Consider the following 13,052-nt stretch of genomic DNA (forward strand, 5'->3'; position numbering starts at 1 on the left):
TTTCCCCAGACATAAATCTGGTTTCTTTTTTTTTACTATTAAGTATCTTCTCTTGCATAACCTTAGCTTAAGTTGCTCAGAGTGAGGTCTATATATTGCCAACAGGAACAAACACTTACCTTTAAATGATGTCTGATATGAAATTCAAGATATAGACTGAGTTTCTTTATTGCACTTCTCACAATGTGCATGTGCTTTCTTGTAATGAGTATCATCACACTGTGCCGACCTAGACGGCAAGGATGTAGGCAAATGTATGTCCCAACTTGCACTTTCTTAAAAAGCAAATTTGTGTAATGAGGTTTGTTAAATTTATTTTAAAAATACTGGCAGAGTTGTTATAGGGATATTTAATTAAGTTAGAGTTTGATAACTGGTGGGTGGTTACCCAATATTTTGTTATTATTGTTGTTGTTGTTGTTTTTACTTAAGCCTATCAGTCTGAGGAGTCGCCCCCCCCCCCACCAATACTGAAAAGGTATGCTCTCCAGACAAGCACTGTTTAGGGCAGGACTGGGAGGGCTATACTGAATGGAGGTGATAGTGAGGGCTGCATTCCAGAAGTTGGCACTCATGTCCAAAATCCAGGCTATAGTCCTACTTGTTAGAGTTTGTTTTGTTGCAAGCAATACACAGGGATAATTTAATGTGACATGAGGTAACTACAGTTTGTTTAAAGTTATACCCACCTAAAAGTATAGATTTTTTCCTATCAAAAGTTTTATTTGATGTGCAATATTCTGAGCGTCGAGAAAGGAAAGATTGCAGAATTATGCTTACACCTGCTTTGTCCTTGTTAATTATTGCTGTATTTCTTCAATTTCAGATTGGCTATTGGAATGACATTGATAAATTAGTGCTAATCCAAAATGAGCTATTCCACGGAAATGATACATCTGGAATGCAGAACAGAACTGTGATAGTAACTACAATTATGGTAAGTCAAATTATTGTGTTGTCTTTTAATCTAGTCAAATGTAAATTTGAATGAAATCTGCAGTAACTTTTGTTTCTGTTTTACAAACTGATGCTCACTTTTACATACGTTGATGATTTCTTTAGTATGTGGTTCTCTTCAACTGCAGATTACATATACACCCTTCCCAACAACACCAGAACTAGCATTCAGTTTATAGTAAACAATGAACTTGATAATTTCCCTTGGCTCCTTTTAAATACATAAATGGCTTATCAGGACATTGTACAAATTCTGTTGAGGACACAGTATACTGTATTTCATACACCGATATACTGATTCATTCGGATAGTTACATATTTTTTTTTTTTAACATCGGCACTATATACATCAAGCATATCTCAACAGATTTGATAATGCATTGTTTTTAAATGCATTCAAAGTACTGATCTGGTATTATTTAAATATTATTTGACCTGTAGCATCCTATTTCATCGCATTAAACGTGCAGAGTTTTGAATCTGCAACACAGAGATGATGAAATGTTAATGTGCAGTATGATAACAATGTTGCAATGTGTTCAAATGGTTTTCATAAAAACAGGATTCTTGCAAAATGTCTAATTACAGTTGTGTTAACATATCACCTTAAGATGGATGCTTATGAACTGGAATTGCTAAACTACATTTCAATGAGTTATAAGCAGAATATGTGCTATTATTAGCAGCTGTTAGTTTGCAAGAATCTAAAGCTAATTGCTGTGTTCAGAAATGGCATATTAATTGCTAACATTAAATAGGAGTCAGCCAATGTATTAAAACACAAGAAAATTTGAAAGATACACCATGAATATGTATCATAGTAAGTGGAATCTTGGTGTTCTGTACGGAATGTGTTGAATATGTGTTGTAAAGGAATGGCAGATGTATGGTGCAGGTTAAAGCCACCTGATACTATGTGCAACTGCCGTGGCTACCAATGTGGAATGTGAACTGTTTCAAATGATTGATAAATTGTAAATAAAATGAACATATGTCTGTGCAGTTGCAATCTGTGGCCATTCATTTCCTTCATGTGCATGGGCCTTTGAGTATTAACATGTTTCCATAAAAGACACTTTAATAGAGCGTTGTACTTCAGCGCAATCCTCCTCTTTTCAGCCTTTAATGAAGAATCCTATTTTAAGGAATTGATCAGGAAGAGAACAAATTTCCAAGAGTGCAGCATTCCTTCCATTTCTGAGGCTCAAGAACTTGGCTTCCATTTAATATTATTATTATTACACTCATATGTCAGCTGGATTACTGTCAACATGGGAAAGACTACTGACTGCTGAATAAGTAAGACACACTTCACAGTGCTTCTGAAATATCTAACTATGATGAAGATAAGTGGATTACCTGTAAATAAAGATATCTAGACAGAGGAAAGATCGCTATGACAAGTGGAAATATGGAATTCTCATCCCTTTTTATCATGTAAATGGTACTAAAAGTCAAGCCAACACTCAGACTAAGTCAAAGTTCAGACTTAAGCTCCTGTTAAAAGAAGCAGTATGAATCAGTTTTACCTGTTTTCTTGCTTGATTTAACTGACAATGAGTCTTCTACAAAATGACATTCACTTGATTCAGTCTGTGTTATTATATAACGCTGTCTGCAATATCTTTTTTCCCAAAGTTCGTACTGTTAAGCAGCTGTTTATGCATTTGTGTATAAAACTTCATAACCCTGAATAAAATGTTCTGCATGTTCAGTGAGTTTGTAGTAGGCAAATAACATGGACCTCAAAATGAAATGATGCAAAGAACACAAATGCATGTTACAGAGTGCAATAACCAACAATGGATGGCATAAATGTCTCAGTGATTTCATAAGGTCCCAAGTAAATGGGTAATGTATTCTACCATTCTGTGTATAGTATCAGGTCTTTTTCCAGTTTCACTGGTATTTAAACATTAAATGCCAAGACTGACTCACTCATCCTGAATGCCAGCAAAACAAAGAGCTTCAAAGTATTAATTGTTTATTTGCAAAACATATGTAATCAATGGTAGTTTAAATGAAATTACGAGCTTTTTATTTCTTTTTCCAGATTACTCAAACTTAACAATATATGTATAGCGACTGAGCTATTTCAATGAATGAAGCTGCTAACAGAATGAAGTTTAACACTGTGCACGATACTGTGAAATTTGTTTCTATTATTCTTCTTGATCTGGGTGATGAATAGTTATTTTAGGTTTGCATACTGATCAGTCTTACCAGTGGATTATCAGTAAATCCTACTTTGCAATTTTAAAATGTACTCTAGAAACCTGAATGATTTTGGCATTACCACCATCAGAAAGACAAAGAGAATAATAGAGTTATATGAGCACTGTGAAATAGATTATTGAAGTTTTAAAGAACTAAATCATAATTTCATTCTGTATGAAAAAAATGCTTAAATGTATATTTTCTCACTTGTTGCTAGACATCAATAAACATTGCATTTTTGTCAATTTCTATGGCTATCTAAGAAAATAATTTTTGGCATATCACCTTATTGTATGTATAGTCAAATTTAATTTCACTATATCTGCTTCTATAAAGAAACTTCTGATGATTATAAAGTTATATAATAAAAAATCCAGGCATTTTTTATTTTAGGAAGATTAGCTTTGATAACTACAGATGTGCACTAAAGCTTCAAAAGACTGCTTTATCCTATAATTTCTGTGACTACAAAAGTTAATACACACAGGACTCTCGTGTTCTAGTTAGGAACATAAAATGTAGACATGAGTCACAAAAAAGTGGTACTAATTATCATCAGTGTTGCAGTGTATAAATAATACATGACTGTGTTCCAAGTATACAGTAATAGGTATCTAGCTACACAACAAACTCTGCTCAATAGTATCACATTCTCATGCTATGCAAGTCACAGTAGCAGTACATGTCCATAAACCAACAAGTATACTTCTGTGCAAGTCTAAAGTGTTAATCAAACAAGTAGCCTAAGAGATTAAAGGAAGCTACAGGTAGAATACATAAGGAGATAGTGAGGTAATGAGCAATAGAGCCACTAGCCTAAGAGATTAAAGGAAGTTACAGGTAGAATACGTAAGGAGATAGTGAGGTAATGAGCAATAGAGCCACTAGCCTACGAGATTAAAGGAAGTTACAGGTAGAATACGTAAGGAGATAGTGAGGTAATGAGCAATAGAGCCACTAGCCTAAGAGATTAAAGGAAGTTACAGGTAGAATACGTAAGGAGATAGTGAGGTAATGAGCAATAGAGCCACTAGCCTAAGAGATTAAAGGAAGTTACAGGTAGAATACGTAAGGAGATAGTGAGGTAATGAGCAATAGAGCCACTAGCCTAAGAGATTAAAGGAAGCTACAGGTAGAATACGTAAGGAGATAGTGAGGTAATGAGCAATAGAGCCACTAGCCTAAGAGATTAAAGGAAGTTACAGGTAGAATATGTAAGGAGATAGTGAGGTAATGAGCAATAGAGCCACTAGCCTAAGAGATTAAAGGAAGTTACAGGTAGAATATGTAAGGAGATAGTGAGGTAATGAGCAATGGAGCCACTAGCCTAAGAGATTAAAGGAAGTTACAGGTAGAATACGTAAGAAGATAGTGAGGTAATGAGCAATAGAGCCACTAGCCTAAGAGATTAAAGGAAGTTACAGGTGGAATACGTAAGGAGATAGTGAGGTAATGAGCAATAGAGCCACTAGCCTAAGAGATTAAAGGAAGTTACAGGTGGAATATGTAAGGAGATAGTGAGGTAATGAGCAATAGAGCCACTTCTTTAAAAGAACAGACTCACGGGATGCTGTTCCACAGCACGAAATAAGAATGTCAAACTATATGCATAACTGTGGTCATATTGCCATTTTTCTGAATGTAGTCCATTTCTAAGGAAAAATGTTAATGGACATGGTGTAGGTAGCTACAGTGCAATGACATGGTGACTTTGATAAGTCCCCTACAGATTGGTAATGTCTAACTCAGTGGGGAGTACCATCTGGGTTCTCTGTATGTATACAATATTATATTCCCCTATGGGCAGGTAGAGTATTTTTACAATGATTTCTCATAGACTATATTTAAAACAGTAATATGAGATGACAGGTATCAGCAATATGACACAGATACATATATTTATAAATATACATACACACACTTGTGTGTGTGTGTGTGTGTGTGTGTGTGTGTGTGTGTGTGTGTGTGTGTGTGTGTGTGTGTGTGTGTGTGTGTGTGTGTGTGTGTGTGTCTATATATATTTAGAGGTAAGCTAATGCTATTAATTATACATGAACAACAGACACTACGTCTTCCTGTCCATGGTATGACAGTAATGACATCCACACAGAGCACCCTTTAAGAGATTTAGCACTCTATCTAACCTCAGTCCCTACTTCCCCCTTACAGCTCCTCTGTGCATCCTGGTTCCTCTTGAATGCCTCCACATTACTCACTCAAAACCCTGTATTTAAAGAAACACTTTTTGAAATCCAAAGAGTAGCTGTCTTTGCTGTCAGCTGAATAGGTTCTCCCTACCCCTCATCTGTTCCTTATGTTCAGGATGACCTCTTCACATGTCCCTCACATGCTCGCAAGCATCCATAGTATGCAACCCCTCTGCTTCTTCTTATATCTAGATAGAAGTGCTACTACTATAGTCTGCAACCACATTTTTTTATTTACGTCATCATACAGCTTTCTGGTGACTTTCCTCTGGACTCTTTGCAGCAGTCTTATATCCCATTGCTTGTGTGGTCACCAAATGCAAAGAGAGAAGGACAGAATACGCTTTTAAAACTTACTATTTCTCCCAGACACCTAATGTGTTAGGCAATGCCAGAAACAATACTGTTCTTTACTTCATGAGCTGAATTGAATCACTGATTTTGTATACCAGTGAAATATATGAAACATTCCAGGCATCAAGGAGGGCTCAGACATGAAAGTACCATGTCAGTATCAAACTAAGGAGTCCATTTTCTGTGATAGATATGGCAAAACTAACTTGTTATATAGTTATAATTTAAGGTGGCCTTCTTCATTAATGTAGAAATGGCCGAGGAGCATGATGCTTTATTCACTTCCTGTAAAATGAAACCTAGTAAGCAAAGGTCCTTATTATTTATTTTAATAACTGTGCTTGACATCCTAAATCTTTAATTAGAAACACAAGGATCTTACAAAAAAGTAAAAATGAAAACAGATTGTGGTAACATTTAAGACTCATCTTGTCCAAGGCAAAGATGAACTAGCAATCGAACAGAAAAAGTTTTTTTGCAGCTTTTGCATTTAAGAAAGAATCATTGGTGGATTTATATTTCTTGTAGCCATTAGCAGGATATGGTCATATGGTTACTGCTAGCAACAAATGTAGGAGTACCTTTGTATATCATTGTCCAGGAATTTCTTCTATTTAAAAAGCTTTAATATGCATTTTGAACTTCAAATTCTTAGGGCTGATCAATGTACTTCCACCTTGGTCTCGATTACTTCATAAATGGAGATAAATGGTTGTCTCACTTGCAATTAAGGACCACCAATAAGAATGGAAATTGACCACTTGATAAGGCAATGGCATGTCTAGCAGTTTATTTTTGCAATTTTTCAAAGGGTTCATCCGTGTCTCCAGCAGGGCTAATGAACACATGAAGGTGTAGAATGCTTTACTTCACCAAAGGATAAGATCAGATATTAAGATGTAAAACTGAAAGTTGCCCAAGATGTGTTACACTCTCATTGTATACCCACAGGAAATCCCACAGTCTTCTCCATACCTGTTTTCCAAAGTGGTCCATTCATTCTAATTTGTCTATAGCCATTAAAGGTGCATTGGTCAAATGAAATGGACTGAAACAAGGCTTTGTTATCTCATCTTTATTCTGTAGAGTATAATGTTTTCTTAACTTTAGGAGAATGAAATTTTATTGAATGCTATTTATGTTCAAATGTGCAGTTCTATGGCCTGAAGAGTCCATTTAATCCATGTAAGTATGACACAGTGTTTGGTAAATTAAAGAACTCTCCTTATAGAGTCTCAGAGATGACACTTTGCATAACTGGAAAGTCACTATCTCACAGGCCATAAGGAAAAATACATTTTGTTCAAGAATACTGAAGAATGTTTGTTCTTCTGTTGTCTTTTCTCAGTTAGGGGTCGCCACAGCAGAACTCCAGTCCACTAATGATTGGCAGTAGATTTTTACAGTGCCAGCTCGACGCCCAACCTTCAACAAAGGCACGCCCATTCACGGATGTCTTTTGAACGGCACTTGACTGCAGGGAGGACATGCAAACTCTACACAGAAAGCGCTCCAGCCGAGAATCAAACAGGAGAATCTCTTACTTTGAGGTGACAACCCTACTGCTGCACCACCGCAGCTTTGTGAAAAAACATACAAAGCTATAAATCATCTGCTTATACAAAAGACACATTTACCATTTTAGTAGCCCTAAATATTTCTGGGAAGAAACTATGTTACTGACTGCTCCCTCATGACAATTAGTTCTAATGTTTGAGTTACTGCCCAGAGCAATCTTCACAATAAATCAGTTCTTACCCAGATTTCATGTGCTTCAAATTCCATCCCTAATCCAAATGATGCCATTGAATGCCCCATACTATTCATAAACTTAAAGTATTGTTAAAAAATATCTTCAAGGATGTATCACATTATTCTTCTAACCCCCCCCCCCCCACACACACACACACAGTTAACCTGTCTATAGTAACCTCTCAGCCTGCTTTATTAAGCAATGTAAACATTCCTGCCAAAATCTGTAATCTGTTAGTGTGTCAGAATACGTTCCCTAAACATTTTGAAAAAGAGATCGTCCATTCCCTTCCCAAAACATAATCTACACAGTCCATACAGTCTCTACACATTTCTGGCCAATGTGTCTTCTCTCATCAACAGTAAGATAATGGAATAACTCTTAAACTTGAGAAAACATTCAAAAGGTATAATTCTATCCAGTTTTAACATGTTTCTTGATCAGAAGAAACACTACAAACTGCTATCTAGACTTTCATGAGTGCTACTCTCCAAAGGATAGATATTAATGCCTTCCTTAATTTAGTCATCTTAGATGGTTTGATCAAGGTAATTAGCAATAAATCACCATTTCCTTAAGATCATCTCTGAAACTGTTCAATGGTTCGACAATTTCCTCCAAAACAGATTATTTTATGTAAAAAGATGACAGACCTCATCCAATTCATCCTCCCTTATCAAAGCTGTGACATAAGACTCAGTACTAGTCCCTCCTCTTTGCTCACTGATTAGTTACCTCCTTTCCACCTCCATTCCTGCATCAGAATCCTTCTATTTAAAATAGTAATTTATTGACAGCGCCTCCCCCTCCAATTCTCATGCACACATCCTGAGTCACAACACAGCAAACTAAATCTCTGGTTTACCTCCTTCCACACATTATTAACATCAGTAAAGTGAAGACATTGCAGTATGGGACCAGCTCTCATTTAAAGAATGCTTCAGCTAACTGGTCAATAACTGAACCATGTGGACTCATTTAAAAAATACATTTTCCTTCAAATACCTTGGAATTTGGTTGGACACTTCTTTGACTTCTTGATATCACATTGAGCAAATAAAACCCAAATAAGTTAACTTGGCCTGGACAATCTTCAGATACTTGTCTCAAACTGCCAAATCAGCTATAGAAATTTAAACATTACCTGTCCCTTATTGTAACAAGAACCCATAAAAAACCTAGGTCAATCACATCTGGAAATTTATTACCTTAGCCCTTTGGTGTGATTACAAAGAGCTGACTGCCTCTATACTGAAGAGAACATACTCTTATTTTTCAGATCTCATCTTTAAACTCCTTAGTTCCAGTACCTGCACCTCCTAACCAGTAAACCTACACCTTACAACTCTTTCTGTTACCTAAATTCTCAGGGTGCAAATATATTGATTCTGTTTGCAAAGAGTCAACAAGAATATAATTTTTTTTCTACCAGTCGTGTTTCTACAATAAGTGTTTTATGGTATATACATTTTATTTTTACATTTGGCTCATATGGCATAGTAATATGTTGCTCTGACTGTAGCGCACAGGGTCCTGGGTTCAAGTCCTGCCAGGGCTGGTTATTTAGAGTGGGAGGTTGGCATAATGGTTAAAGTGTTTACTGTATAAACCCAAGGTGCAAGGTTTGAGTCTCACATGGGATAATTGGCTAGGCTTAAAATGGTCCATAAGGGCAGTTAGCCTAGCACTAATCTATGAACCTAAGTGTCTTTCATAAAGAAAAAGCCAAATGACAGTGTTTTAACCATACACTAATAACTTAAATGATCTAAACCTCCCACCCTTAATTTTTTTTATACTCATTAGTATACTGGCGATACCTACTCCCTTAGTCAGCACCCTCTTAACCTTCTAAATGTGTAGAACAAAGAGGACACAAACTGTTAAGGGGGAAGTGTGGAAACACAGAAGAGTTGCTGATTTGTCCCTGTAACTCAACTGTGCATTCTGTTTTGTAGATCAGCTGGACACAACTGCAATATTAGTAGTCATTTAAGAAACCTCAACTGAAATCATACCGGTTTAAATAAATTGCCCTCAATGTTAGTTTATGGGTGTGTGTGTGAATGCATTTATATAAACGCATGCATATGTGTGTGTGTGTGTGTGTGTGTGTGTGTGTGTGTGTGTGTGTGTGTGTGTGTGTGTGTGTGTGCATGTGTGCACATTTATATAACTGTGTGTGTGTGTGTGTGCGTGTGTGTGCGTGTGTGTGCGTGTGTGTGTGTGTGTGTGTGTGTGTGTGTGTGTGTGTGTGTGTGCATTTATATAAACACATGCATATGAGTATGTGTGTGTGTGTGTGTGTGCCTGTACACATTTATATAAACACATGCATTTGTGTGTGTGTGTGTGTGTGTGTGTGTAAGGGTGTGTGTCTGTATGTGAGTATGATTGAGTTTTTGAAAACTCAAAGTTTTTGAATGGAAATTGCAGTACAGTGTGGATCAGGAAATTTACCCTTTTCCTCAATATAGTGTGATCTCAGAGTTGGTGTATAGAATTTGCAAGAGGTGTGGTGGGTGCAGCCCCCCATGTGGGTGGGGTACAGGGGGTTCCCCCCTGCAAAAAATGGAAAAAGGTAGATTTTTCTGGGTTTTTTTTTTTTTTTTTTTTTTGATGTTCAAGTTTTCGGAAATTCAATCATATGGTCTATATAACTATAGATGCATCTTTATACGTGTGTGTGTGTGTGTGTGTGTGTGTGTGTGTGTGTGTGTGTGTGTGTGTGTGTGTGTGTGTGTGTGTGTGTGTGTACAGATATATAGATATATAGGTATATATGGGTGTGTGTGTGCTCGTAACAGTAGAGAGGAACTGGTATAGCTCTTTAAAATAATTTCTAAAAGGTGTGCACAGCATTTTTTTAAACTTAGGATGACTTTTTTATGACTCTAAACTCTGGCAAGGCACCACATGGGTTACTGCGTGCAGTGCAAATTGAACTAGCTATAGCTCTGCCTCCACTGTCATATTCCAGGCATAGTTTTTCAAACAGACCATTGTCTTAAATACCAGGCAGAGTTCACCTCTAAATAACACTTAAGAAACAAAACATAAGGCCAGGTCCAGAAACCTTTATAAGTAGTGCAAGTTTTTCAGCCCTATGATTTATCTAGAATGGAACTGTGGTACTTATTTAAGATATTTTAGTTTGCTTGTTTGAAGGCTGTAAGGCCAAGCACTGTATTCAATAACTGTCTGGATCAATCAGGTATAGAATGGTGCAGTGATCTCCCTGGACAGACTAAACGTGCTTTTTAGAATTAGAAGAGCTACAGAGTAAACTTTCAGGACTCTAGTAAACATGCACTGGTAAAAAAAAGAATGATTATTTTTATTTTATTTATTTATTTATTTACTTAACATTTGTTTACTGGGAAAGTCCGACTGAGTCAGGAACCCATTTTCAACGAAGGCCCAGGGAGAAAAGCTCCAAATGATACATAAAAGTTAAGACATTGTATAAGTATTAAAGCACACATTAAATAAGTAATGAATACTAAATAACTACAGAGAGGTAGATACAACAATAAAACATGTTCTAGATAGGCAATACTAAATAAAAGTAATGTGGTCGATTACAACCTTTTTTTTCTCAGAGAGGATTAAGGCAAAGAGTGAGGGTCAGGCAGAGGGTCAGAATATTAGAAGTAAGCATATGCTTTGAAGAATTGTGGAGTAGGCTGGGAATACTTAAGGGTGTAGAAATACATAAAGTTTCTTAGTTCAGTATGGTAATGGTTAGTGGATAAAATTCATGGTCTTGGGATCTCCAGATGTAGAAAACAAAGGCCCTGACCATTCTCCCTAGATCTTTAATTAAGGTGTCATTTTTAACTTGATCATTTATTTTGTAGTTAGTTGATGTCCTTCTTGCTAACTCTCATGACACTCCATTTACTGACATTGTGAAGTTATTACTACTGTCCCAGCTTTGGTTTTTATAACCATCCTAGAGAACTTTCACTTTCACTTACTGAAGTAATCATGTTATCCAGTTTGCAATCAGTAACATAGTAAATTATCTTCTAACCATTTCCCTCTTACATATCTTTGAAAAATAGTCCAAAAAGAAGAAGCCTTAGTTCAAATCCTGATGTATACCAGTGGTAACCTAATTAAATTAGTACATAATACTGTGTGAGATTCAGAGACAACAGTGATTTACCAAAGAAATAGTTTCATATCAGCTGAATCACTTGATCCACAATTCAGAAACGGAGTCCTGATGTCTCCTATTACGGTATGCCATGTCACTCTGCACTGAAGCTCTGAAAGAACATGCTGTGCAATCATATACATTACCTGGGTGGGGGAATCAAATGTCGATGGGCCTACTCATCCATGTACTCACTGCCTCACCGATTCACATTAAATACCAAACATAGTGCATCTACTGTGCTATTGTTTCAACCTATTTGTGTATTATACATCATTACCATGGACAATGCCTGAACGTAATGTCAACTTCTCCATACAAATATGCTTTTAAATAGTGACAATCATCGAAAGTATATAACAGGCACCATTCATAACCAGCTTAACAAATCTATTTTGTGTGGTGATAAATCACCCCTTGTAAGATACACTGTACTTAATGCAGCAGCTACCTGGCATACTTTACAAACTAGTAAAATAAAAAAACGAGAACAACAGATGCAACCTTTCACTGTAGCTACTTTATTAGAAAAACTTAGCACTTTCATCAGTGGTTTATCTGACTTCTTCAGAATTAAAAAGTTTTATTAATAAAGCAGGTACACTGAAAGTTTGCGAGCATTGTTCCCATTTTTTATTTTACAAGTCTGAGTTGTGTTTCAGTTTGGTGGAATACTTTGCAAACTACATGGTACAGAAATACTATACTTGGAAAGCTATTAGGATAGTGTAAATACATATGAAAAAGAATGAGACTTCCATGTCAGCCATAGCACTTGTTTGTCTCTCACCAAGACATAGCATCACAGGATCATAGGAGGTTACTCGGCTATTGGCCCTGAGGCCCTTACAAGCCTAGCCAAGAGTTTAGCCCATGTTTAGACAAGTCAGCACCTGATGACCCTGTCCAGCAGGGACACAGGTGGAATCCCAGGGGTATATTTTCTGTTTCTCAGCCAGTTATCCAGGTTGCACTTAAAAAGGAGTAAAGAGGTACTCCTTTATGTGGAAGGGGAGTCTATTCCATAGATGGGGGCGTTTCTGGGACATAAATCTGTCCTGCCAACAAGTCCTTTTGATCTTACAGACCAGGATGTGGTCGCGGGTGTGAGTTACTTGAGTGAAACTTGACTTGCGGATATGCAGCAGTCCCATCAGGGTGGAGTCTGTGAGCGTCTTGTATGCCAGACAGAGGTCACCTCTGAGGAGTCTGTATGAAACTGAGTAGAGGGTTAGGTGTTTTAGCCTATCTGTGTATGGTAGATGTTTGAGGCCCTGGATTCTCCTGGTGAGGAACCTCTGTGGTCTCTCCAGCTGCTGGGTGTGCTTTGCGAGGTACATGCTGAAAGGGGTGTTGTACTCAATAATGGGCCTTATAAGGGAAGAATACAGGGATGTTATGA

At 36.9% G+C, this 13,052-nt stretch overlaps 1 protein-coding gene across 8 annotated transcripts in view; it reads left to right on the forward strand.

Moving 5' to 3' along the window:
* The window catches only part of GRIA4 (glutamate ionotropic receptor AMPA type subunit 4), a 2,450,678-nt gene that overhangs the window by 1,801,077 nt on the left and 636,549 nt on the right, over nucleotides 1-13,052 (forward strand). For 7 of the 8 annotated variants that reach the window (XM_044072595.1, XM_044072594.1, XM_044072591.1 and 4 more), the window contains exon 9: nucleotides 827-937. In XM_044072595.1, the coding sequence (XP_043928530.1) occupies nucleotides 827-937 (111 nt within the window). Of the gene's footprint in view, nucleotides 1-826; nucleotides 938-2,076; nucleotides 3,420-13,052 lie in introns of those variants that run through there. The other variant, XM_044072597.1, reaches the window with a different exon arrangement.

This window comes from Protopterus annectens, chromosome 5.part0 (assembly GCF_019279795.1).
Source record: "Protopterus annectens isolate FY-2018-M chromosome 5.part0, PAN1.0, whole genome shotgun sequence".
Taxonomy (NCBI): Eukaryota; Metazoa; Chordata; order Ceratodontiformes; family Protopteridae; genus Protopterus; species Protopterus annectens.